The following is a 22,902-nucleotide window of genomic DNA, read 5'->3' as shown; positions in this document are numbered from 1 at the left end:
GGGACAAGGTTCCATTCTACAGGATCATGGAGTGGCTTCAGTAAAGCTGAATTTAGTGACAAAGTGAGGTTTTAGAGCTGAAGGAAGCTTTGGGAATAAAAAGCACAGTGAAATCTTTTACAGTTTTATGTTCTCATTATTTTAGTAAAGTGTCTGGCTTCTTTAGTAAAGAAAATGTTCAATTTCTGGCAAAAGATAACTTGACTGTTAAAATCTGAACTTCATTTCCCCATTTAGCTTAACTCACAGAAAACTTAAAAGAAAAGATATAGAACTAAAATTAATCAGATGAACTTTTTCTTTCTTTGCCTAAGAGATTATACCCCATGGTAAATTCAGCCGATGCATTTATTTTGTAATCTGTCTTTCTAATGAAACAGCACAAAAAATGTCAATACATGTCAACTTACAAGAATTATCTGATGTGATGAAAACCTATTCTCATCAACTAGAAAATTGTCCAAAACCAGTGATTTGCTTGACCGCAAACGTTGTCAGAGGGCATCTTATCACTTACAGCGCAAACTATATTTGAGTAAGTTTTAGCAACTACTACCCACTTTCAATGTTTAATCCTTGCCCATCTCTCCACTTCCTCCTTTTAACTGGGAGCAAAAGAGGAAGTTTCAACTTATTCTTCAAAGACACTGCACTGTCTTCTTTGCTCAAGAAGTACATCAGTGTTCAAGCATCTGGCTGTCTGTAGGACAGATTTTTTTTTTGTTATTTTTTTTAACATTCATTCCACCATCCATTAGCCCCAAATGCCTATGAGTTGGAGATAAAGAACTGTGTGTTACCTTCCCAACACCATACAGGATGCCAGACTTAAGTAGTCTCAGCACAGCACCTGTGCACAATGTACTTAACTTTTTGTTCAGTTCCTTGATTTTGCTAATAGGCACCTTGGAATCCATAATGTATAAAATGGTATTTCAATAAAGAAGGCAAAGCTTTCAAAATTATATTTAATTTCTGGTCTATATCAGGTTACCATTATATGCCTGAAGGATTGCTCAACCAGATCTAAGAGTAGTAATGAAAATAATGATAATAGTTTATTATATTTAATCTATCACCACTGGCTGATAAACAACATAATCTAAATTAAAAATCTTAAAACTTAAGTTCAGCAGTGTAAACTGTCTTTGAGGACTGACGATGTATGATTTTCCTTGCAAAGAATAACCCTTTTAAAATCAGCATGTTTGGTAATGCTGTAATGTACTACCACACCTAGCTACCTGTGTCACTTGGCTAAAATCAAGAGAACAAAGAACAGAACTAAACAAAATGTATCCTCTTTGAATTACAGGATGCAGACATAAACATCAGAATCAGGTCTAATCTGATCTAATACCATCAAGCTCCTCCTGCAAAACTGTTTATATTTCAGGGTTAGAGTGATACCAGAACATGCTTTTGAACTGAGTGTAAGTCAACAAGGCTCTTGACTTAGTAATACTGCTTATGAAGTTAATGACTTACAGAAAGCTGGACCTATATTTCAGGCAGCTCCTGCTTGGTACAAAGACTGACAGGAGCAGTGTCTGAGAGAAAAACACCTTCATTAATATCACATACTTACATGGAGTACATTTGTGAGGCTCATCAATCGGGAAATAGCTGCATTGAACAAATGATCCTTCGTGAAGTACTCGGTTACCTCGTTTTAGAAGAAAAGGTCTGTCGTTAGTTACTTAAAATTCTCAAACTCAGCATACTGGGTTTTTAAATGGAAAACAATTACTGGTAATCAATTTCAATTTGTGAAATATGTGCATCATCTCTTATATGAAAATAATTTTGGTATGCAAACACATAATATGTGCAATCACGTGTGTGGAGGGCAAAATAACAATCATATAAAAATTCAACTGATTAGCTTCCCTTCTGTTTCAGGATTTAAAAAGCTTCAATCAATGCTATGAAAAATGTGCATTAGTCACCCTTTATTTCTTTTAATAAAATATCTTCCCTTTCCCCTTACAAGAGGCCTTCTCTCTTGTAAATCCATTTATACTGGTGAAAACTTGTTCATAGATTACAAGATTAGAATTATAAAGTCTGTTAAATGATATGGAATATCCCTCACAGCAGGGTTTAAACTGGCAAAAGTTTTTATCCACAGAAAATTACTTGAAGGTAATTTTGCTGGTATTAATGTTTCCTTCTGAGTCTTGGATAACAGAATTGATACCAATCACAGCAGGAGACAACACATAACAAGAGATGAGCAACCACTTCAGTATTTTTTTCAAGGCTATGCTAAAATATTTTCACCAGTGGCTTTTTTCATTCTATATGAAACAGCAGGCATGATAATGAGATATGAAGCAAACAGACCAAAGCTTTTGTTAGGGTAATCTACAGAACTCGCCTACGGTTTTGTTACTTGAAATGGAATTACTCAAATCCCAGATTGATAAAATTTAAATGTCATAACATTTCATTCCTTAAATGAGGCATACATCCTTTAAATAATTTCTGTCCCACAAAATTTGCAGGTAGATAAAATTATTTACGTAGAGAATAATTAACTTAGAAAATTAGCTACTCATCTGGGGAAAAAGCTTTTGGCTCTGTAAGTCAAACATATGGTTTTAGCATAAGAAGCCTTATTTAGTAATTTAGAAACTATGTAAGCATTTTTTAACCTCAGAAATCACCAGATTCTTCTGCTCCCAGATCTTTCTGGCTTCAGCCTTCTCTTTCTTACTCAGAAGCTCAGGATTGGGCATGGTTCCTGAAGTCCTTGCTTCAATAAGTTTGGTTACAAGTGCCCAGAGGCGCATCTGCCATCTCTGAACACCAGGCATGGCATCAGCTGAGATTAATGAAAGATTTCAGAAATAAATGTCAGTTACAAGTAAAGAATTCAAAACTTTAAATAAAAGCAGGAACAGAACATTGGAGTTAAACATTTTTAAAAAAACCTCTCTGTTTTAAATGAAAGACATCAATGCAATTAAAAATGTCTTTACAACTAATGCTGAGTTGCTTTAATGGAAAAATCAGTAAGTATTTTTCTGCAATGACTTTAAAACAGATGTATATAGCAAGGATACAGCATAAAATATTAACAAAAATCTGTAAAATAACCTAATATTATGTCAATGCTAGAATGCTCATCTGTTTTAATGACTCCACAAAGGAGATGTATGTGCTCTCATTTTTTGAACTCATGGCAGAATACAAACATATACACAAGTATGCATACACATCCATTTTTCAAATTGAGAAGTTTCTTTTCAAATTTCATTTTAGCAAGTATGTATACTTTTGTTGCTAGAGATGCTATTGTACTAATAGTATAGGCTCTGACCCCTGGTACCTCTTGACACAGCTTAGTTTGGGAGGGGAAGACTATGAAGCTGTTGACCTTGACTCTGAAGCATCAGTCCTACTCCATGGCTGCTCACACCACGGAAGAGAATGATGTGAGCCCTGCCTTGATGTCTACCACTGAGAGGACAAGGAATCTAGTCTGAAGGGCATTCATCCAAAGGCTATCCCATCCAGAGGAGAGAAGGATCATGACAACTGAGAACCACTATTTAACACTCTCTGAATGAAAAAATTTCCTGTGATGGCTTTGCATGGCAAAGTTTTGGTTGGGACGGGCTGCAAGGATGACTTCTCTGGGAAGCTTCTAGCAGCTTCCTCCATGTCTGACAGAGCCAGTTGAGTGCAGGAAAAAGGGAGGGATGAAGGGAAGGTGTAAATTTGGTTTTACTTCTCATTACTCTAATTTTAATTGGTATTGCACTAAATTTCTCAGTTGAGTCTGTTTTGTCCATGATGGCAAATGCTGAGTGATCTCCTTGCCCTTACCTCTACCCCTGAGCCTTTTGTTGTACTTTTCTCCCTCTATCCAGCTGAAAAGCAAGGAGTGACAGAGCAGCTTGGTGGGCACCTGACATCCAGCCCAAGGTCAAACCCAACATAACCTGCCTAATTTCTTTAATTTAAATATTCATAATGTTGTTATCATTAAAAAAATTCAGAACAAAGTGTAAGGAGATTTAAGAGATGCCTTTTACCTAACTTTCTATTTTCTTCTCCCCTGGAAATATCTCTCTACTGTTGTGATTAGGTGGTGACAGAAATCCAGCTGAGAACTCATAAAGCCCACTCCTCCAGTACATACAATAGTGGAACAATATATAAAGAAACACAAATGAACACAAAGCATGACAGACACAACTGCAATAAAGTTTAGTGCTGGCTGAACTAAGTGGCAAGAACTTAACATATGAAAGAATGAAGAATTACACTTTTTGAAACTAAGAATGGAGTGTTTTATTAAAGCCTTATGCAACAGGAAGGTGAAATGTAAATTAATGTATAAGACTACATTAAAATGTATGAACCACAGCAGATAAAAGAAATTAAGACCTGTCAGTATAAGGAATTGCATGACAGGAGTAAATAAGTGCACAGGAGGGTAATTCTTATTCAAGAAGTAAGCTCATAAAAATGTCATATCTAGAAATATTAATTACTAGGAACTCTGATTATCGTCTAATGAGACTCTTTCTGAGAACTATTTCATAGTCTGGCTTACAAAAGCCACTGCATTTGTGTTAATAAATAGAAATAGCAAAATATTGTAAAGTTGTATCTCTGATCTGATATGATGAGAAAAAAAAACAGATTATAAAGAAAAATAATTTTCAGTTAATTAATTTTTGCTTATTAAAAAAAAAGATAATGAGGTCCAAGTTTTCAGAATACAACTTAAGAGGAAGTTTTCGTATGTGCTTTTAGCTTATAAGAGGTAAGCTGCTTGCAATAATCTTTTAAGTTTGCCTCTTAGTGATAGCTTTGTGACCCTCTCTCCTTTAAAAGAAACAAACAATAAAACCTGTTTATGATACTTTTTTTGATTAATTTTTTCCAAAATTTGGGCATCAAGAACTGTATTACTTTTGTGTCTAAAATATACTACTTGAGAAAAAAGAAACAAGTCCACAAGAAAACAAACTACAGAAATAATCTGACTTACTTTTAGCATCCCACAAAATGTCTTGTTCTGGAGGAGCAGCAAACAGAATGTAAAGGCGCAGGGTGTCAATGCCATACTCTTTCACTATTTCCTCAGGGTCTATTCCATTGTACTTAGATTTGCTCATTTTTTCCCAAGCAACTTGAAGCTTCTCTCCAGTTTTTAGGTGAACTGGTTCACTTCCTAAATATTAAGACATATTAAGACAAAAACTACTGAAACAAATTTTGCTCACTTGTAACAGCAATTAATTTTGTTCCCTAAGCATGAGAAGAAACAACTGTTGCTAGCATTTTATTTTTTTTCCCAAAATAGCTTAAAGAAGAATACCACCCATTCCAAACACTCTTTTCGCTCCCAAATTTTTCTCATGTTAATGTTTTTAACACCAGTAATATCCTAAAGCTTCCATCACATCATGATAAAAAGTCTCATACCACTTGGAAGCTGTATCTGGCATGTATCTGAAGTGCTGCCTTGACAGCTCCTGATATTTAAACTTTTTTATAACCATGACATTTAAAACTTCCTAGATAGATGTACTGATTTGATACGATTCTGATCTGTGCTTAGCTTTTGGAAATACCAGAGTTATAGGTTCCAGTTGCAGTAAGTTATCCTGAAAAGAGTGTGTTTTCTCTTGCATGAATTTAGAGACAGAGTGGGGCATTTACACTGAAAAAACTGCAACTGAGTAAAACCCTCTGCTAAAAAAACCCAATCTTTTCTAAAAGAAAACAGGGTAGCAGAGAGTGGCAAGACTTAAGAGGGTGGATTGGTGGGTCGACTTTTAACTGCCTTACAGGGTTTGTATCCAGTGAAAACAAGGATGTATGAGAGGAATGCTTAAGAGAGGCAAATATGACCAAACAATTTTTGTTGCTACAGGTGCCACAGCAATGACTGCTACAGCTTACGCAGTGAAGGCTCTGCAAAGAACTTGAGAATGACCACTGTTTCCTAAAAGTTTTACATTCCTAATATCTACTGAATACTACCTGCACCTGTGTTAGTTTTGCTGTAATTTTTTGTAGGTTGTCTGCTGGGACTAACTGGCTCCATTCAGCAGGCTGCTGAGCACTGTATTAACAAAACTGACTTTTGATCTTTTGGACTACACTGGAGCCAAAATAATACCACAGCACTGTTTCTGTGTTTGATGCAATTAAAAGCTGCTGTATTAGTAGGATCTCTGTGTACTTAGCAGTATGTGTAAATCCAAAACTCACAGAAATTGCTCTCCAGTTTAAATATCAGATTAATTTTCTCTTCCAAATTTTCCCAGCACTGAAGGGATGGGCTTTCCCTGGCTTTAGGGATGCACCTATGCTGATTTTCCCATGCAGTTTCTCTTACCAGTGAGATCAACCTCCTCTCTCTTCAAACACTGGCCTGTTGTCGTTAGTCTGAATGTCTGATTCTTGATAAGACCTTGAACCAAGAGCTTATGGAAAGGCTCCCTAAGGATGGAAGGAAAAAGAAACTTCTCTGTTGAAAAGAGCTGTCAAAAGCATACTTTATGATAAGCCTCAGGTGCTGAGCCAATCAGGCACAATTTTTTAATGAAACAAGAATTTCAAGTTGACTATACATAAATAGCTGTCACCTTAGAAAGAGTACTTTGTGTATTGATTAATGGCGGTTGGCTGGCAAGTCTAAGTATTTATTTGCATTCTGCTCACATTCTTGTACCCTAATTTAGTACTAAGTTATTCTAACATCACTTTTCAAATTAGCATATGGATAACACACAGAAGTTTCTTGTACAACAGTACAATTTCTCTAACTTCAAGCTAAATCTCTTGCGTGAAAGCATTCAAGTACCTGGCCTCACTGTCTTACAAATATTTAGTTCTAGCTTCTCTCTCAGGAGCACAGGATTTTGAACAAATCAAAATGCTGTTGCACATTTCTTTCTATAAACAGATAACACAGTTTCTCTAAAATAACACCCACATGCCCTGTCCCTTTGTAGAACTAGCCAGGAAGGCCCGGCTGTATGAAAAAGTGTACTAGAAAAAGAGCATTGCTGAAAAGTTCATATCTCAGTGCACCAATTTTTTAGCACCTTACTTTTCTAGCAAAATTTACATCAGGAACAGTAAACTCCCATGAAATGAGTATATGACAAGGTTAAAAAGAGCCTTGAAAGGCACTCAGCAAGAAATAATCTCTAAATAAGCACTGCTCTGGTTGACACAGTATTGTGGTCCCCTCCTTTAACGATCTTGCATTTCTATGCATTCAGTCACAGTTCTGTCACTGTTTTCACCGAAAAAGAAGGGAACAAAATAAATCTCTAAAGCTTTTGGTTCCCACTCAGTAGAACAGGAAAGTAAGGCAGTTCTAACACAGCTTAAAGAACAGTAGGGGCCAGGGAAGGAGGTATGGAGCCAGTCTCAGAAAGCACATACAGTCTGCAAGCCTTCTCATGGGACCCTCCAACACAGGGACATCAGTGACCATCATTTTGGAGGACATCATCAGCACTGGTTAATACTGACTTGCATCTTCTAATGCTGACATGTGTGTGCAACATTAAACCTGAATTTTCTACATTTTTTACCTAATGAAACTTCAAATGTGTACGAAACAACTTATGTAAAAAGGATGCATTATTTCTATAGACTTTTTTTTTTAAAAAAACGCCAGAGTATACCCATCTAAAAAAGTAGTAAAACCAGACTTCCACATTTTATTTCATGTGTACAAAAGGTCATAATCCAAAACATGATTCACTGTTAAGGAGTTAATATAGTATTTTAAATTATTAAGAAATATAAATTACATGAAAATTAATCTCACAATTTAAAATGAAGTAATTTAATAAAATAATTAAACTATTATTAAATTATAGAACAATTAGGCATGTTTCTATCATATTAAAGCAGATATATTCCAAGTACTAGTCCTTAAACACTTTTGATGACTCTGAAGTAAGAAGATATTTGAAAACAAAACTATAAACTGCGAGAGAAAGTGACAGGCTTCATATTTTATCTTCAACATGCTCAAGCTTGAACATGAGTTTCCTTCCTTGCATATTTTGTATACTTATAAATATTGTGCAAGTACTGGCACGTATTGATGTATCACTCAGTCACAAAGAAGTATGAGTCTCTGCCACACCACCTGGTTTTATCAACAATGTTAACTAAGAGCAACTCAAGCATCTCTATAAATATGTTGTAGATGATACTTCAGAGGTTGACTGAAAAATCTTGTTGTTTAGAAGTAAAGGAACTTAAGGGAATGAGAACTGAAGTCAAATTTAGACAGTAAAATGAAAAAAAAAATTAAAGTAGGATGCAAAAATAATCTAAAATACCAAAAATATATTGTAAATTATCCAAGGGAATTAGAAGGTAAAAAATTGGGAACAAAAACTCTTTAACCCTATCAACAACAATGGTGGGAAAATGCTTCAGGATAAAACAGTTTATTATACACTTCTTCTGTCTCTACAAACTAGAGACATAACACCACAGAAAAAAAAAATCCCCTCCCTATCATTCAGTACTTCAGTCTGTTTAAGATCTCAAACAGTTATTAAAATAGCTACACTTCCTGCTATCTGAAGTAAAGCTAATGAGGTAGCCAGATCATTCAAATCAGATAGGGCTCTCCACTGGAAGTGATTTTTCAAGGAACACTTATTTTTAATGACAAAGAGTTAGTTCAGATCGTACGCCAAGTTACTAAAAACTGAATGCAGGAACAAGCATTTCTTATTTTTGTTTATGCTGACAGAGGCTACAAAAATGCAATACAAAATACATTACCAAGTATGGGGAAAAAAAACCCCAACCATGTGTCCCTAGTGGGAGACCGCAGGAGTATGGAGGCATGCCCAAAACGAGAAAGCCAGAGCCCATCTGCTAAACACAGGGCTCTAAACCAAATTGTGAATGCACAGTGATTTTGGCAGTGTTCTGGTGGCTCCATCTCATGTTCACATGCAGAGTTACACTTGAATTCATGTTAAAACAGCACACCTCAAACAATCCCCTTCAAAGGCAGGATGCACTTCTTGGCTGTGTAAGAGAACTGCCAAGGGGCTGCAGCACAGCAGGGATGATGCAATTCTGACCTCAATACTGCAGCACCTGGTCATGGCATCACAAATATGTCCTGATCCAAAACACCAAGAATAATGAAATTAAGCCACTTTCAGACACACTGACATTTCTGGCACAGAAGAGGAGTCTGGAGTTCCTCTGAATGCTTGGTCATGTTTCAGACTGTAGGTATAATGGAATGGGATAGGTTTTCACCTGCCTGTGAAGTTTGTTTGTGCTCATGCTGGAGTACCTGCACTGAGACCTTGCCCATACTGCAGCTTTCGATCATGTTGTACATCCCACCTGCAAAATGCCTGACACCTCTGAGAAGGATCAGCTGTGCTAGCCTTGAAGTCTGTAATCCATCTTTTCCTTTCTCTAATGTTCATATACAGGTTTATCTCTGTGAGAGACCGATCTTTCTATATAGGACCATGCAATGGATGGTAGGGCAAGCCTGACAGACAGATCAGGAATTCCTGCTCAGTGCCATGTTCTCATGCTCTTTGCTTTGCTCTGTGCAGGGTGAGCAGCAGGACTTTCAATCCTAGTACAAATAACCTGGCTGGAAGAAGTCTGTGGAGCCTGCCACAGTGATAAAACAGTGAATGCAGGAGAAGGGATAACCTTAGCAAGGGAGCTCACTGCATGTATTTGCACCCTGCACCTTTAAAAAGGCTGTGAGAGCCCGAGTGCTGTGCCCTGGAGTGAATACAGGACAAGGTCAGTCACTATCAGCTTAGTCCAGGGGCCTGTGAAACCTACTGTTAGATACAGGTGACTGAAGGACGTGGAAACTGATAATTTTAGGCAAAAAAAAAAAAAAAAAAGACAAAACAATATTGAATGTTCAAGATTCCACACAGTTAACAACTAAGACCTTTTGCTTAAAATCAGAACTAGAGATAAGGTCCTAAATGAATGCAGGGAAGCTGTAGCATCGTTCCTTCACAGAATAAGCTATTTTTGTTACACATGTATCTTCTTTTATTCTGTAACTCAGCTATGTGAAAAATAGTACCTTCTTACTCAGCAGATTTGCCCTCTATCAGAGTCAAATCCGCTGACTTAATGGCAACAATAAAATTTTTTCAGTGCTTTATAACTCTTCAGGGAGAATGTGCTAGATTCCATTTCCAATTATTCATCAGACAGAAGTGATTACTGAAGTCCAGGGCAGAACCAAATTCTGTGTAACTTGTACTTGCACAGCTGAGCAGGTGCAACAGAGAGTGTCAGCACACGCCTGCCATGGTGGATTAAGCTGGAACAGAAGAGGAGTTTTCTGGGCCCAGCTGCCTACCTGGCCCTTCTCCCAGCAGTGGTCACAGCTGGGAGGGCTTGCTGCCTTGTGAATTATTTATAGAACCAATGCATTTTACAGACCAGACTGCTAGAACAAATTGACATCAATATGGGCTTAATCTGATATCACATGTATGAATACCCAGAGGGTACCACTTATTCTGCCTTGTCATTACTGAGAAATTGAGTGGCATTTCTTTCCCACTGTCTCCCGTCCAATGCATTAAAAAACAAAAGACCATGCCTCATCTTTAGGGGATATTTGCGCTATACTGACACCTTTACAATTCCAAATTCTAATTCTAAATATCTACAAACACTGCATTTTCAATGAGGGTATGTGTGTCTGTAAATGCCTGTTTCATACATGTTGCCTGTAACATTTCTGTAATAATCATTACACCATATTTGGAAAGATTGCTTTGAAAATCCAAACTAGGAATTTAAGTTTCTGTTTTCAACCACATTACTATATTAATAGCCATTAAAGCCTACCCATAATTTAAAGACTACCCAGAAGTATTTCAATGGATTAGAACATCACAGGATAGGAGACAAACAATAAAGAAAACATATAAAAATGAAAAACTACTACAGATAAGTAGAGGAATCATAAAAATTTTTAAGGATGCTAGATGACACTTTAAACGGTGGCAGCTCTCATTTAGTGAGATATAACAATTTTATTTATTTAATCAGTGAAAAAGACCTAAGCTACTAGAGAGAGATTGAAAATGCACAAGAGGGCAGTGTTTTTTAACATTTTAGTGTTTTCCCTCAGAGCTGTGGGTTTTGACATCATGATTTTGAGCTTCCTAACAATAAGTCTGTTGTTTCTAATTACACTTTTCAGATCTTTCAGACCAGCCCCTGAGCAATTCAAACAGAAGACTGAGCAAAAGTGGCTTCTGATTAATAATAAAACATTTAAAATACATGGTAGTATTTATAAAGGAGTTATGATTTCCATATTAAACCAACATCCTAATTTGACTTAATGGCTTCAAAGCACCTAATGCTTTACCTTGCATAGAGTTAAATCAAGTGATCAATTTTGTGCATGACGATGAATTTGTTAAGAGTCATCTTGCAGTCTGAGCACCCATCTAAGCACATGCCTAAGCACTTCATACACCCGGCCCTGGGGGCAATGCTGTAACACATCTTCACACGTGCAACAGCTCTTGACATTGTATATATACCATGCCAAAGGAATTCTCCACAGTCTTGCAAACTGCTGCTACAGAAAGCAACTTCTACTTTCTTCTGCCATTGTCACTAGATGTAGTCAGTGCTTCTTAAGGATTTTTCTTCACTGAAGGTAGAGTTTTCTTCTGCAATTTACCACATTTAGACCAGGCTACACTACACAGCTTTTGTGCTACTGCTCTGTCACACCAGAGTGTGAACAAAACACATTCCAATGTAATGCAGCTACAGAATCACAGAGTCCTTTGAATAATGCAAGTTGGAAGGGACCTTTGAATGCCATTTGGTGCAACTCTTTTCTCAGATCAGACCTAACTTCAGGTTGCTCAGGGCCCTGTCCAGCTGTGTTTTGAAAATATGCGATGATGGAAATGCCACAATGTCTCAAGTTCAAATGCTTCCAGTCTCATCACCTTCCCTGCCAAAACTGTATTCCTTCTGTCCAGCTGAACCTTGCTGCAATCTGTGACTGTTACTCCTTTCCTTTCTCCATACATCTCTGAGAAGAGTCTGCCTCTATCTTCTCTATAAACCTCCTTCAGGTAGCAGTAGATAGCAACTACACTCCCTCCTCAGCCTTCTCTTCTCCATGGGGAACACATTCAACTCCCTCAGCCTCTTCTTGTATGTCATATGTTCCAACCCTGACTATTGTGGTGCTCCTCCTCTAGACCCTCTTCAGTACCTCACACTGGAGTGAGGGCCTCAAAACTAGACACAGTATTCCAGTTGTTCCTGAATGATGAGCAGAGATAGCCAAAGCTGGGCATGATTTTGTCAGCAGAGTATACTGTCATGCCAGCTGCTGACCCACCTCCAACTTGCTTTTGATAAGGACCCCAAAGCCCTTCTCTGTTGTAATCCTCCCCACACAGGTGGCACAGCCCCAGATGTTCTGTTCAAGTCATGGTTAAAGATATGCACAGCTCTCTCCTCATCAGCAGATGGAATCATCTCACCACAGAAGGAAAGCAGATTAAGTTAGGCATAATTTCTTCTTGGTAAATCCATGGTGGCTGCTCCAGTCACCTTGTCTTTCATGCCTGGAACTTGTATGTGTGTGGTTTACTCAAGTGAACCCTAACTCAATCCTACTCTTCAATGGGCAGTATCTCTTGCCTTCAAACTTTCCTACTAAGCACAGACCGTGACAGCAAAGGCCAAGGCAAAGACTTTTCTTTCTGCTTAGGCTCTCTGTTGGAGTTTGCATCAGATCCATGTCTTCCTTGCTGTTCTTTTCAATGTATGTCCAGAAACTCTTCTTACTACCTTCACATTCTTCACCAGTTTGAATATCTGATGAGCTATGACCTTTCCATAATCCATATTGCCTATCCAGTAAAGGCTTCTATATTCCTCCAGGGGCAGACAATCCTTACTTCCACTTTCCTTGCACTTATTTTGGTCTTCCTAAAGTCACACAGGAGGTCCTTTTCAATCCAGCTGGCCTCTTTTCATGCCTTTTTTTCAGCATACCAAAACAAATCACATACTTTGCAAGAAAATCTCCCCTGCCCTGTGATCTCACTTTATATTGACAATACTTCAGCCACTAATGTGGTTAATGTTATTTTGGAAGGCTGAAGAATTTGACTAGTAAAAGAACATTTTGCTGCTGTGTGTTACAGCTCCACTAGATGGCTGATGGATTAGGACTGTAAAATCTTTTGCAGAATTAATAAACCTAAAATTTCTTGCAAGGGAAAGCTTTAAAATGCTCTGCTTGAAGGCATAGCACCTCTGAGAGGAAGGGTCTGCTTTGAAAGGTCCACTCAGAGAGAAGAAACGGCCTTCCTGCTGCAGCTGCAGACAACAAAACAGGTACACAAATCATCTACATCCAATATTTCAAACACAGCTTTCACTACAAACTATTGCACAGCCAAGAACGAGTTAGGAAAACACATTGCCTATTTTCATCAAAATTAGGAAGTACCTTGGGGAAACATTCTGCCAGCTGCAGTAACTTGTCCATCTTTTTCTGGCTCACAACTACTTAAATCCTAGTTTTTTTAGCAAAACTACAGCTTTCGAATGAGTTCAGTGACATATATATTTAGGCTCCTCTTCAATGTCAAGTTTTTAGAGGGGATACTTGTAAAGAATGAATTTATTTATATGAGTTGCGGCTGAGAAATCACTGAGCAGTTCTTCTCATTTTGACTCAATCCATTCAGTCATCACTGCTGACGGAAGAACAGAACAAAGCATGGGCCAGAATTTCACTGTTCTGCAGCTAGTACTCTCCAAGCTGAGAATGGCATTTTAGGGTACAAAAAAGCTGAATTTCAGTGGAAATGAGGATGTCAAGCTCAGAACCTATCTAAGAGGACAAAGAACAGAACAACAGATGACTCACCTTCTTCCATCAAACTTTACCTCCAACCAAAACAGAGAACAGTGAATTAGGCTATAGCAGCAGCATCAACAAGAATAATTAAAAGTAATTATATAAAATTAATTAAATAAAAAAGAAATTGACGTGAGATAAACATATTGCTTTTGCCTATCAAGAAGTGTTTTGTACTGCTCAGCTCCAATTATACAGTGACTTATAGGAGTGCTTTGTTTTTTACATATGCACCGTTCCACTGAAATGAATGCTATTACTGGTAGGAAGTTACCTCATTTGAAATCATAGCACTACACAGAATGCCTGAAGTTACTAGTTTGTGCATGCTTTTGCAGGCTGGAAATCTACAGCAGCACTTTATCACTTGCTCTGAGCCAGTTAATACTCATGCAATAAAAACCTTTATATGAACACATACAGGAAGTGCAACTCACTGTGAGAAACTAAGCACTGACAAAGCAGGAAAATTCAGGCTTATTCAATGTAATGTTCCACCTTCACAACAATGTCCACTAATACTCGTGTGAGTCAAATGAAATATGAAAGATTTCAATAGAAATATATAAGGCTTACTTGTGTTTAGTCAGCTTCAGATCATGGCAAAAATGGCTGAAGAACCTTGCATAGAATAAGTGCATAACTGCATGCTCCTTTCCTCCGATGTACAAATCCACAGGCATCCAGTAGTCTGCTAAGTCACTATTAAAGGGCCTGAAAAAACACAATTATAGGAAAAAATCCAGTGTTGAAAAGAAAGATCAGCACTACTAAAGTAGCTCATCAACCTTAATTGGACAACACTGTTTACTGAGAGCAATGCATGTGTAAAAAACTTTCAGTTTGCTATCAGATCTTTTTATTTTTTTAAGAAGTAAAATGCTTATTATAGACAAACATTTCATTTATGCTGAGATGTAGAGCCACAAAAAGATTATTTTCCTATTTTTCAGGCAAGCAATTACCTAAGAAAGCAATGAAAATGCTTGATTGCTATTTAAATGATTTTCTTTTGTAAATAACCAGTGGCTGGCTTTAAATTTTTCAGTCTTTATCAAGCTTTATATACAAATATATTAGAATGAAAGACAAAAGACATGATCACTTAAAACCAGTTTTTTAAATTGATGGCTTGCATTGTTGCCATTAGGGGGCAATGATGCAGTTTAAGGCTGCAGAACCCTCTGCAGAATGAGATGGGTCACAGCACTCCAAGTGAAGGATGCTCGATAAATTACAGTAAATTTGCCATTTCCAGCATATTTACATATCACTGGAGGTCACCTGAATGGTTTCCCAGCATTGCTTAAGGCTTCATTACATATTTCCATGTTTCCTCTAGAGGGCCCACAAAACACAATTTGTACAGAAGTTTTTCTCTAATGTAGGCTTCAAGCCCCCACTCTTAACAAATTTATCTGTTTTGTCTGTCTGTCTGATTATTCCATCTGTAATTTTTGTTACAGCAATACTTCCTTCCTCACAGATGAGCCCAGAAGCAAGTCATGGATCTGGGATTCATGTCTTTGGTGGAACAAATCAAACCTAATTTGTTCACAGGGTTCCAGAATCAACAGAGTAATTCTCCTGAACTGTAGACCAGTGAAATATGGTTTATGGAAATGAAGGGTTTACATATGCATAGCTTAGTTAAAAGAACTAACTAAATAAATCAAATGCAGGCAGCAATTTAGTGCAGAAGTCCATATAAATGTTCTCATTTCAGGGTAAAACAGTAGACTGCACTAAGCTGTTACTTTGACAGTTGGATGTTACATCTGACTATTTACTCTTCAACTTCTGGAAAAGTCCCTCTTGCCCACACACAAAAAATACTTCAAACTGTAATGGAGAGGAAGCAATCTGCCTAACTCAGTAACAGCAGTAATACATTCATGCTGTCACTAGAAAATAATTAAATCTGGCATGAAATTACAGAGTTCACAGAAGATTTTTCTCTAGTTTAGCCAAACTAGTGCTGCCAATACAAAAAAAAAATCAGCCCAGCAATACAAAGTCAGTGAGTATATGTAGTATGTTCCCAGACACTGCTCTGCACAATAAATAAACAGATACATGCCCAAAGAGCCCATCATGTGGTATCAATGTTTTAAAATGTGATTCTTCCTGTCTTCCTCAGACTACATAGTAGGGATGTTGCACTAATTTCTCTTTGGAAAAAAAGAAGTGCTATGAAGCAGCACTACTACAGCCAGACTATGAAGCAGAAAAACAGCTAAATAACTACATCTGTCTTCTAACACTCTCCATGCTGCAGACACTAGTCCCTAGCACATGAAAAATCTCCTTTCATTTATAATGCATGTAGAGGAAGTGCTGACATAGCAGGACATTGCTGTGATGCCTTTGCACTTGAGGTCTGCACACAAGGAAATGGCAAGAGTCACCAGAATTTGAAAGGAGAGAAGGGAAGGTTCCAGGCTTGGCAGGTGGATGTTACACTGGACTATTCCTCTTCTTACCAGTGGAACAGCACTGCCTGTCCACACACTGAGCTACTCAGTGCATTGCCAGGGAGGGTACACTCCATGCAATTTACCAGTCTCAGAGTCATGGCAGGCTGTCATTCCTGATGGCACGCCCCACTAAGGACTTCAGCTCCTCAGCTGAACATTTTCTCTGTGCCCTGCCCCATAATTCCTGTTCACGCAAATTTCTGCTCCTTGCCCTATAGTTCCTGTGCTTACATAGTTGTGCTTACACATCTCGCTCTTCTAGATCTCCTGACATAGGAGCAATCAAAACCCACATTTTTAGACCACCTCCATATATTGTCCTGGTTTTAGCTGCGATAGAGTTCTTTTTCTTCTGAATAACGGGTACAGCGCTGTGCTTTGAATTCAGTATGAGAATAATGTTGATAACACACAGATGTTCTGGTTGTTGCTGAGCAGTGTGTACTGTAAACCAAGGACTTCTTGGCCTCTCATGCTCTGCCAGAGAGCACGTTTATAAAGAAGCTGGGAGAAAGCACGGCCAAGAAGGCTGACCCAGACTGGCCGAAGGGATATTCCATACCATGGACTGTCATGCACAGTAGATAAACTGGGGGAGTTGCCTGGGAGATGCCAATTGCTGTTAAGGGATGGGCTGGGCAGTGGTCAGCAGATGGTGAGCAATTATAAAGTGCATCACTTATTTTTCCTGGATTTTCTCTCTCTCTCTTTCTCCCTCTCCTTTTTATTATAATTATTATTATACTTTGTTTCAGTTGTTAAACTGTTCTTATCCAAGCCATGAGTTTTACCTATTTTTTTTCCTCCTCCTGATTGAGTGTGTGTGGGGAGTGAGCAAGCAGCCGAGTGGTAGTTAAATGCCCGCTGGGGTTAAACCACACCACCAACCCTGTGCTGTGCTCAGGCCCAAAGGGCAGGCACATAATGAGGGCAGTGCAGGGATTTACCTGCCAGTAGACTGCAGCTAGAAGCTAGAAGCACCTGAGTGTGTGGTCTCTTTGTTCCCTTGTGCTCTGTGCAGCAGGCTTGCCCCCAGTGGCTCTGTGCCTGCAGCCCTCACCTGTCTGTGTTGTGAGGGTCAGTGTACCTCAGGTAGTACCAAGCAGAATCAACAAATGTATCCATGGTATCGACTTCTCGCCGTGCTGCTGCCTTGCACCTGAGCAAGAGAGGAGAAAAGCTTTTTTTAGATAAGTGACAAGCTTGGAAAAAAAACCCAAACAAACATGGACAGAGTGGCCATAAGACATTTAGATTGAAAACTGAGCAGTCTGAAGAGTGACGTGTTCAGAAAAAGTCCAGCAACAGTAACAGGACTGACTTCTTCTCTCTCCTTCCCAAAACATAGCAAAAGCAAGCCAAAAAGAAGCCTGAGTAGCCATCATATCCAGCAACAGCAGAAGATGGCACAGCAGTAGACAGCCCTCTCAATCTTGGAATTTTTTAGACCTGCCATTTTAAAAGCTACAAAGCACAGACAAGCATACTTTGCCATAGAGTTAATGGGTACTGAATATAGATCACACTCGTTAGGTACCAGCAGATTTAGCAGAAAGGTCAGGTGGTTGCCTCTCACTGATTGTCTGTACAAAATGGTCTTTGCAGATTCCATTTATTATCTCTAGAAACAATTAACTTAGTTTAATTTCAGCTTTCACTGAGATCAAATCTCTTCTAGACCTTGTAGCACAATTTTAATTTGTGATTACAGTAAATTGATTTTTGCTTGTAATTATATTGGCAGCCCTAAGGAACAGTTTCAAAATAGATTTTAGGAGCTCAGGTTACTTTCTGTTAATTTCTCCTTGAATATTCGTTGTTTGCAGGAGCCAATAATCACATTTAATAAACTTCCATTTGTTGTAAATGATCTCTCTTAAAACTCCTACTATTAAAACAATGGGATTATTCTAAAATCAATGAAACGTTGCAATCTGTGACACTCTTGTACATAAATTAAACTGATTATATGTAAGAAATGTACACAGTTAATAACTGTATGTAAGTTTAAATGCATGTATATAGTAGTAGTAAGTACACATAATGAATGGGGACTGGCTACTTCATATTTACTACCTGCATATTTAGTCTCTGATCAGTCTTGATGAGTGAGCTGCAATATGTATCTCTGCTTCTCTGCCTGATACTTCAGCTTAACTTGCCAAAGCAAGTTTACAAGAGCATCACCACTTAACATTTTCCTTCATTCTGTCTCTGTACCTGGTCCTCCTCTGCATGCAATTTTTCCTTCCAGTGAGAATAATGTAATAAAGGAGTTTCACTTGTAACTGCTTTCTAGTGTAGAAAAATATTTTTTTTTAAATTGCACACATAAACAAAGACTTGGCCAATGTAAAAGAATGGCTTTTCTGTCAAAAGTAAGAATACTTTACAGTCATTGAACCATAATTACATCTGCTTCATGCTTCTGTGCTCTAAATGGACACGGCTCATTAACACAGAGACAGCATGGGCATCTTTCAGAGTTTATACAATTTATATCAATATTGTGATTACAGGCACAATACTGTAATCTCATTACACAATCTTCAGGCAACTAACACAATTACTGGGACTTGTATAACAAAGAGTAACTTGGGCATCTCCTCCCATTTATGATTGTTAACCTTATTGTCACCCAAATACTCAGACTTTTGTATCTTTCCATCTGGCTTTCCTTATTAATTCTAGATATTAAATGAAACTAATATAAAACCCTATTACTGGAGAGAATAACTAAAGGAAGGGATGATGTCACTTCTTGGAGCAAGGAAAAGCAAGGATGACTGCACAGAGAAGTAACAGCTCAAATGATTTGAAACTGTAGCAGACATGGATGAGCAATACTGATGATAGCTGTCAAAAAGGTGAAAATTAGGAAGACAAATAAAGATGGGAATTGAAAAAGTTAATTTCAGCAAGTTACTACATTTTAGGCTAAGAAACAAATCCTGTGTGATTTCATTTCTGACTAAACAAACGCCTTTAACGTCTATGCAGAGCAGCCACAATAACTATCCAGAAACCGTAAGGATTTGCTATACATCAAAAGTGTGTTATTGTCTGGTAAACAACAAAATAATTTTAAACTAAGATTGTGGGGGAAGCCAAGAGTGCACACAGTGACTTTCACTCACAACAGGAAAATATTTCTGTTGAAATTAGGAATTTTAGACCAAGGCATTTCTGGGGGTTTTACTAAACCTGTGGATCTTATTCAGTAAGGCTTCAGTGCAAAGGTCACACTTTAAAATACACTACTATGTGCAATTTCAATAGGCACATCTGAGAGGAAATTTTCTGTGCAGAAACATGGGAGTAAAGGTCTCTTTTACAAAAAATTACATGTTATCAACCAAGTTTAAAATATATGTTTCCAGAGAACCGTGGAACTGCTAATATTAAAATAAATTTAGATGTTATGAATCTGCTGAATTATCAGTGAGAGCCCTATTGCCATTTATATTGCCATTTCCCTACCTGGCAGCCTGACAACAGGCTTCCCATTAGTTTGGTCAGGCTGCTAGGAGCAGCAATGCATTGCACTGCTGACAAAAAACTTCTTTGGGATACTTTATGTTCTACCAGTTCTTCCCACAGAACCTATAGGCAAACTTCAGTGTACAAGGTCCTCAAGATTACACAACTGATTTTTACAACACATCTCTCACTTTTTATTTCTTGAACAGATGGACTACAAACAATAAGGATTACAGCAACAACAGGATGCATTTACTTTCAAATCTGAATTACATGCTATCTGTAAGGTACAGCTTCATGATAAAGATTTATATAGCTGAGGGAACACTTTACTGTTGACTATTGCAAAGAAATAAACACAATGTTAGTTTCCTTAACAAAACGACCAATTCAGTATTCATTATAAGCTTTGTATGAGCACTGATGAAAGACAATTAAAATAACTGTAATAAATGAAGTCATAAATACTGTTAAGAAATGGAAAATGGAGAAAATTATTCTGTTTTTACTTTTTTTCTCTCCTTTAACTTAAAACCAGTGAGTTTTGTTTTAACTTGTTTATGAAAAAACACTGTAGGCATTGAGTGTTGCAAAAAAAAAGGGGTTTTACAGAGTGTATAAGAAAAAAATCCCTGTGCTGGGTCAAACGAAACATTATTTTCGAGTAGCATCCTGTCTCAGAGCAGGCACTTGCCAACATTTTGGGAAAGAGCACAAGAAACAGGCAGGTGCAAAATGATCTCTCCCAGCAAATACAGCTCTGACTTACCTTGGACAGGAACAGTTCACCCATTCTGGGGCGCTTTCCAAAGGTGAGGCTCCCTTTCCTGTGAAGGTGGTCACATTGGGCAGCACCACAGGTAAGTCCTCGTAAGGCACGGGGACAGCGCCGCACGCCTGGCAGTGAATGATTGGGATGGGCGTTCCCCAGTAGCGCTGTCGAGATATTAACCAGTCTCTCAGTTTGTCACTCGTTAGGTCTCCACCTATTCTTTTATTTTTGGCCTGCTGAGTAATAGCTTTTAAAGCCTCCTGCCGAGTCATGCCAGTGATCTGATTGAAAAAGAAACAAAAAACGAGACGTGGAAAAAGAAAGAAAAAATTATAGCTGCTGTCAGTGAAAGTGCAAGAACAAACAAAACCAGTCAGTTTTCTGAGAGTCAAATAAAATAATTTCCCTCTTACCACTGGTTAACATCCTGCTATCCAAGAGACTATCCACATACCAGCTGCTCATTTGAACCATCTTGCTTAAAGGATTATGTTCTTGATGATCTGAATAGAAGAAGGCTGAGAAAGAGTCTTGTAGACCCCTTCAGCCATTATTGGCAGATATTTGCATTTACTGCTGATACCTTTACCAGTTGCTGTATGCCAAAACTTTCAGAATTCTATCACAAACGTAAGGTAGAGACTGAGGAAATGCAAATGAAAACTGCTTTCCTTCTCCTCGGCTCATTTCAGGTTTTTCTATTCTTGCTTTCACATCCATTTTAACCACTTAGATCCAACCTGGGAAGTAATATGTCTGCTATTAAAACACATATTTTCAAGAGCTATATCTAAAGACAAGATTCCGATGTCTCTTGAGGCGTCCATGATACCACAAAGGCTGAAGCCACATTTCAATGAATTTGGGGAAGAAGGATTAGTATGTTCATGTTTAGGTTAAAATTCTATCGAGGTTATGAAATAAGAATTGACTTTTAACATAGGTTAAATTATTCAGTTTCCATTACAGAACTGAAACCAATACAGAGGAAAGTTCAACATTCCTCTCCTGTACAAAAGGCAAAAATTTATTTTATTGCTACAGCAGGGCCAACATATTTCAACATTAAATTATTCCCAGAAATTTGGTAGCATAAGCTTGCCTTGATTTAAAAAAAACAACAACAAAAAAATCCCATTAATCATACAAAGTATTTGGCACTCTTGAGAAAACAGATTTAGTTTGCATTGTTACTGTAAGCTGGAAAGAAATCCATACTTGTACACCCACCTCTGCAGAATTAATGACCTTCTCCACACCATTTGGTAATGTCTCAATGACTTCAGTGAAAGAAATGCCCAGATTCCTAGCTACTGCAGCATCTTCTGCACTAGTACTAGGAATTCCTAGAAGGGATGAAAAACCATTTCATTTCTATGGCACTCTCTTTATAATGACTTATATTTTCCCAAAAGAGTTCAAGAAAATGGTTTAAGAACAGTAAAAATGTTTTTGCATTCATTAAGCAGTGAAATTCAAACAGCAATAATTACAACTCAGTAATTTCTCAGTTCCTCTTTAATTCAAATGTTCATCAATGTCCTGTCCCTCTTTCAGAAAAGTTTGAAAATTTGATGGTTCTGAAAAAACTAAAAATAAAGGCATAAAATTCAGATAGAATTATAGAATTTTCCCTATAACCATATTATCTAGATATAATATATTTAAACAATACAAATTTTAATTCTATTTGCTAATACGATAATCAAAGACTCAACAAAGAGCAGAGTCTTCCTGTTTCAATATTAATTTATCTCTAATTTCATAGAATTATGAAATAGAATATTATTAGAATTAGAAGTCATCTAATTTCACCATAATGCAACAGTCTCAAACATTACTATCCCTTTAACTTACTATGAAAGACAAGATTTGTTTATAAACTCAGGGAAACTATTAAAATAACATCAGTTTGCTATTCAGACTATAACTAGTGAGAACACTTCCTACAGCTATTCAGATGAGTTACACAACTCACACTATTTAAGGCTCCCAAAGCTCTCTTTCCCTCTGCATTTTATTATTTGGGACAGTCATGCATTTTAATTCTGCTCTGGAGGGTTTCACAGTGAGTTAAGAAATTTCTTAGCTTGCTTTATTCTGAAATATGTATTCTGAAATAATATTAAGATACTAACAGATTTATTATTTACATAGAGATACATCTTTCTGCATATTTTCCCCCTTGAATGATAATTTAATTAATAATTTGAACCATCTTGCAATTACTGTCATCTTTA

At 37.5% G+C, this 22,902-nt stretch overlaps 1 protein-coding gene across 2 annotated transcripts in view; it reads right to left on the bottom strand.

Annotated features, from left to right (window-relative positions):
• Positions 1 to 22,902, bottom strand: part of LARS2 (leucyl-tRNA synthetase 2, mitochondrial) — an 82,347-nt gene that overhangs the window by 12,747 nt on the left and 46,698 nt on the right. For both annotated transcript variants that reach the window (XM_038127344.1, XM_038127345.1), the window contains exons 11-18: positions 21,893 to 22,008; positions 20,660 to 20,943; positions 17,471 to 17,569; positions 14,510 to 14,647; positions 6,365 to 6,468; positions 5,009 to 5,191; positions 2,658 to 2,827; positions 1,589 to 1,666 (exon numbers count right to left, since the gene is read on the bottom strand). In XM_038127344.1, coding sequence (XP_037983272.1) covers positions 1,589 to 1,666; positions 2,658 to 2,827; positions 5,009 to 5,191; positions 6,365 to 6,468; positions 14,510 to 14,647; positions 17,471 to 17,569; positions 20,660 to 20,943; positions 21,893 to 22,008 — 1,172 coding nt within the window. The remainder of the gene's footprint in view (positions 1 to 1,588; positions 1,667 to 2,657; positions 2,828 to 5,008; positions 5,192 to 6,364; positions 6,469 to 14,509; positions 14,648 to 17,470; positions 17,570 to 20,659; positions 20,944 to 21,892; positions 22,009 to 22,902) is intronic.

This window comes from Motacilla alba, chromosome 2, assembly GCF_015832195.1.
Source record: "Motacilla alba alba isolate MOTALB_02 chromosome 2, Motacilla_alba_V1.0_pri, whole genome shotgun sequence".
NCBI lineage: Eukaryota > Metazoa > Chordata > Aves > Passeriformes > Motacillidae > Motacilla > Motacilla alba.
The sequence above is the reverse complement of the archived record's forward strand: the minus strand, read 5'-3'. Positions and strand labels throughout refer to the sequence as shown.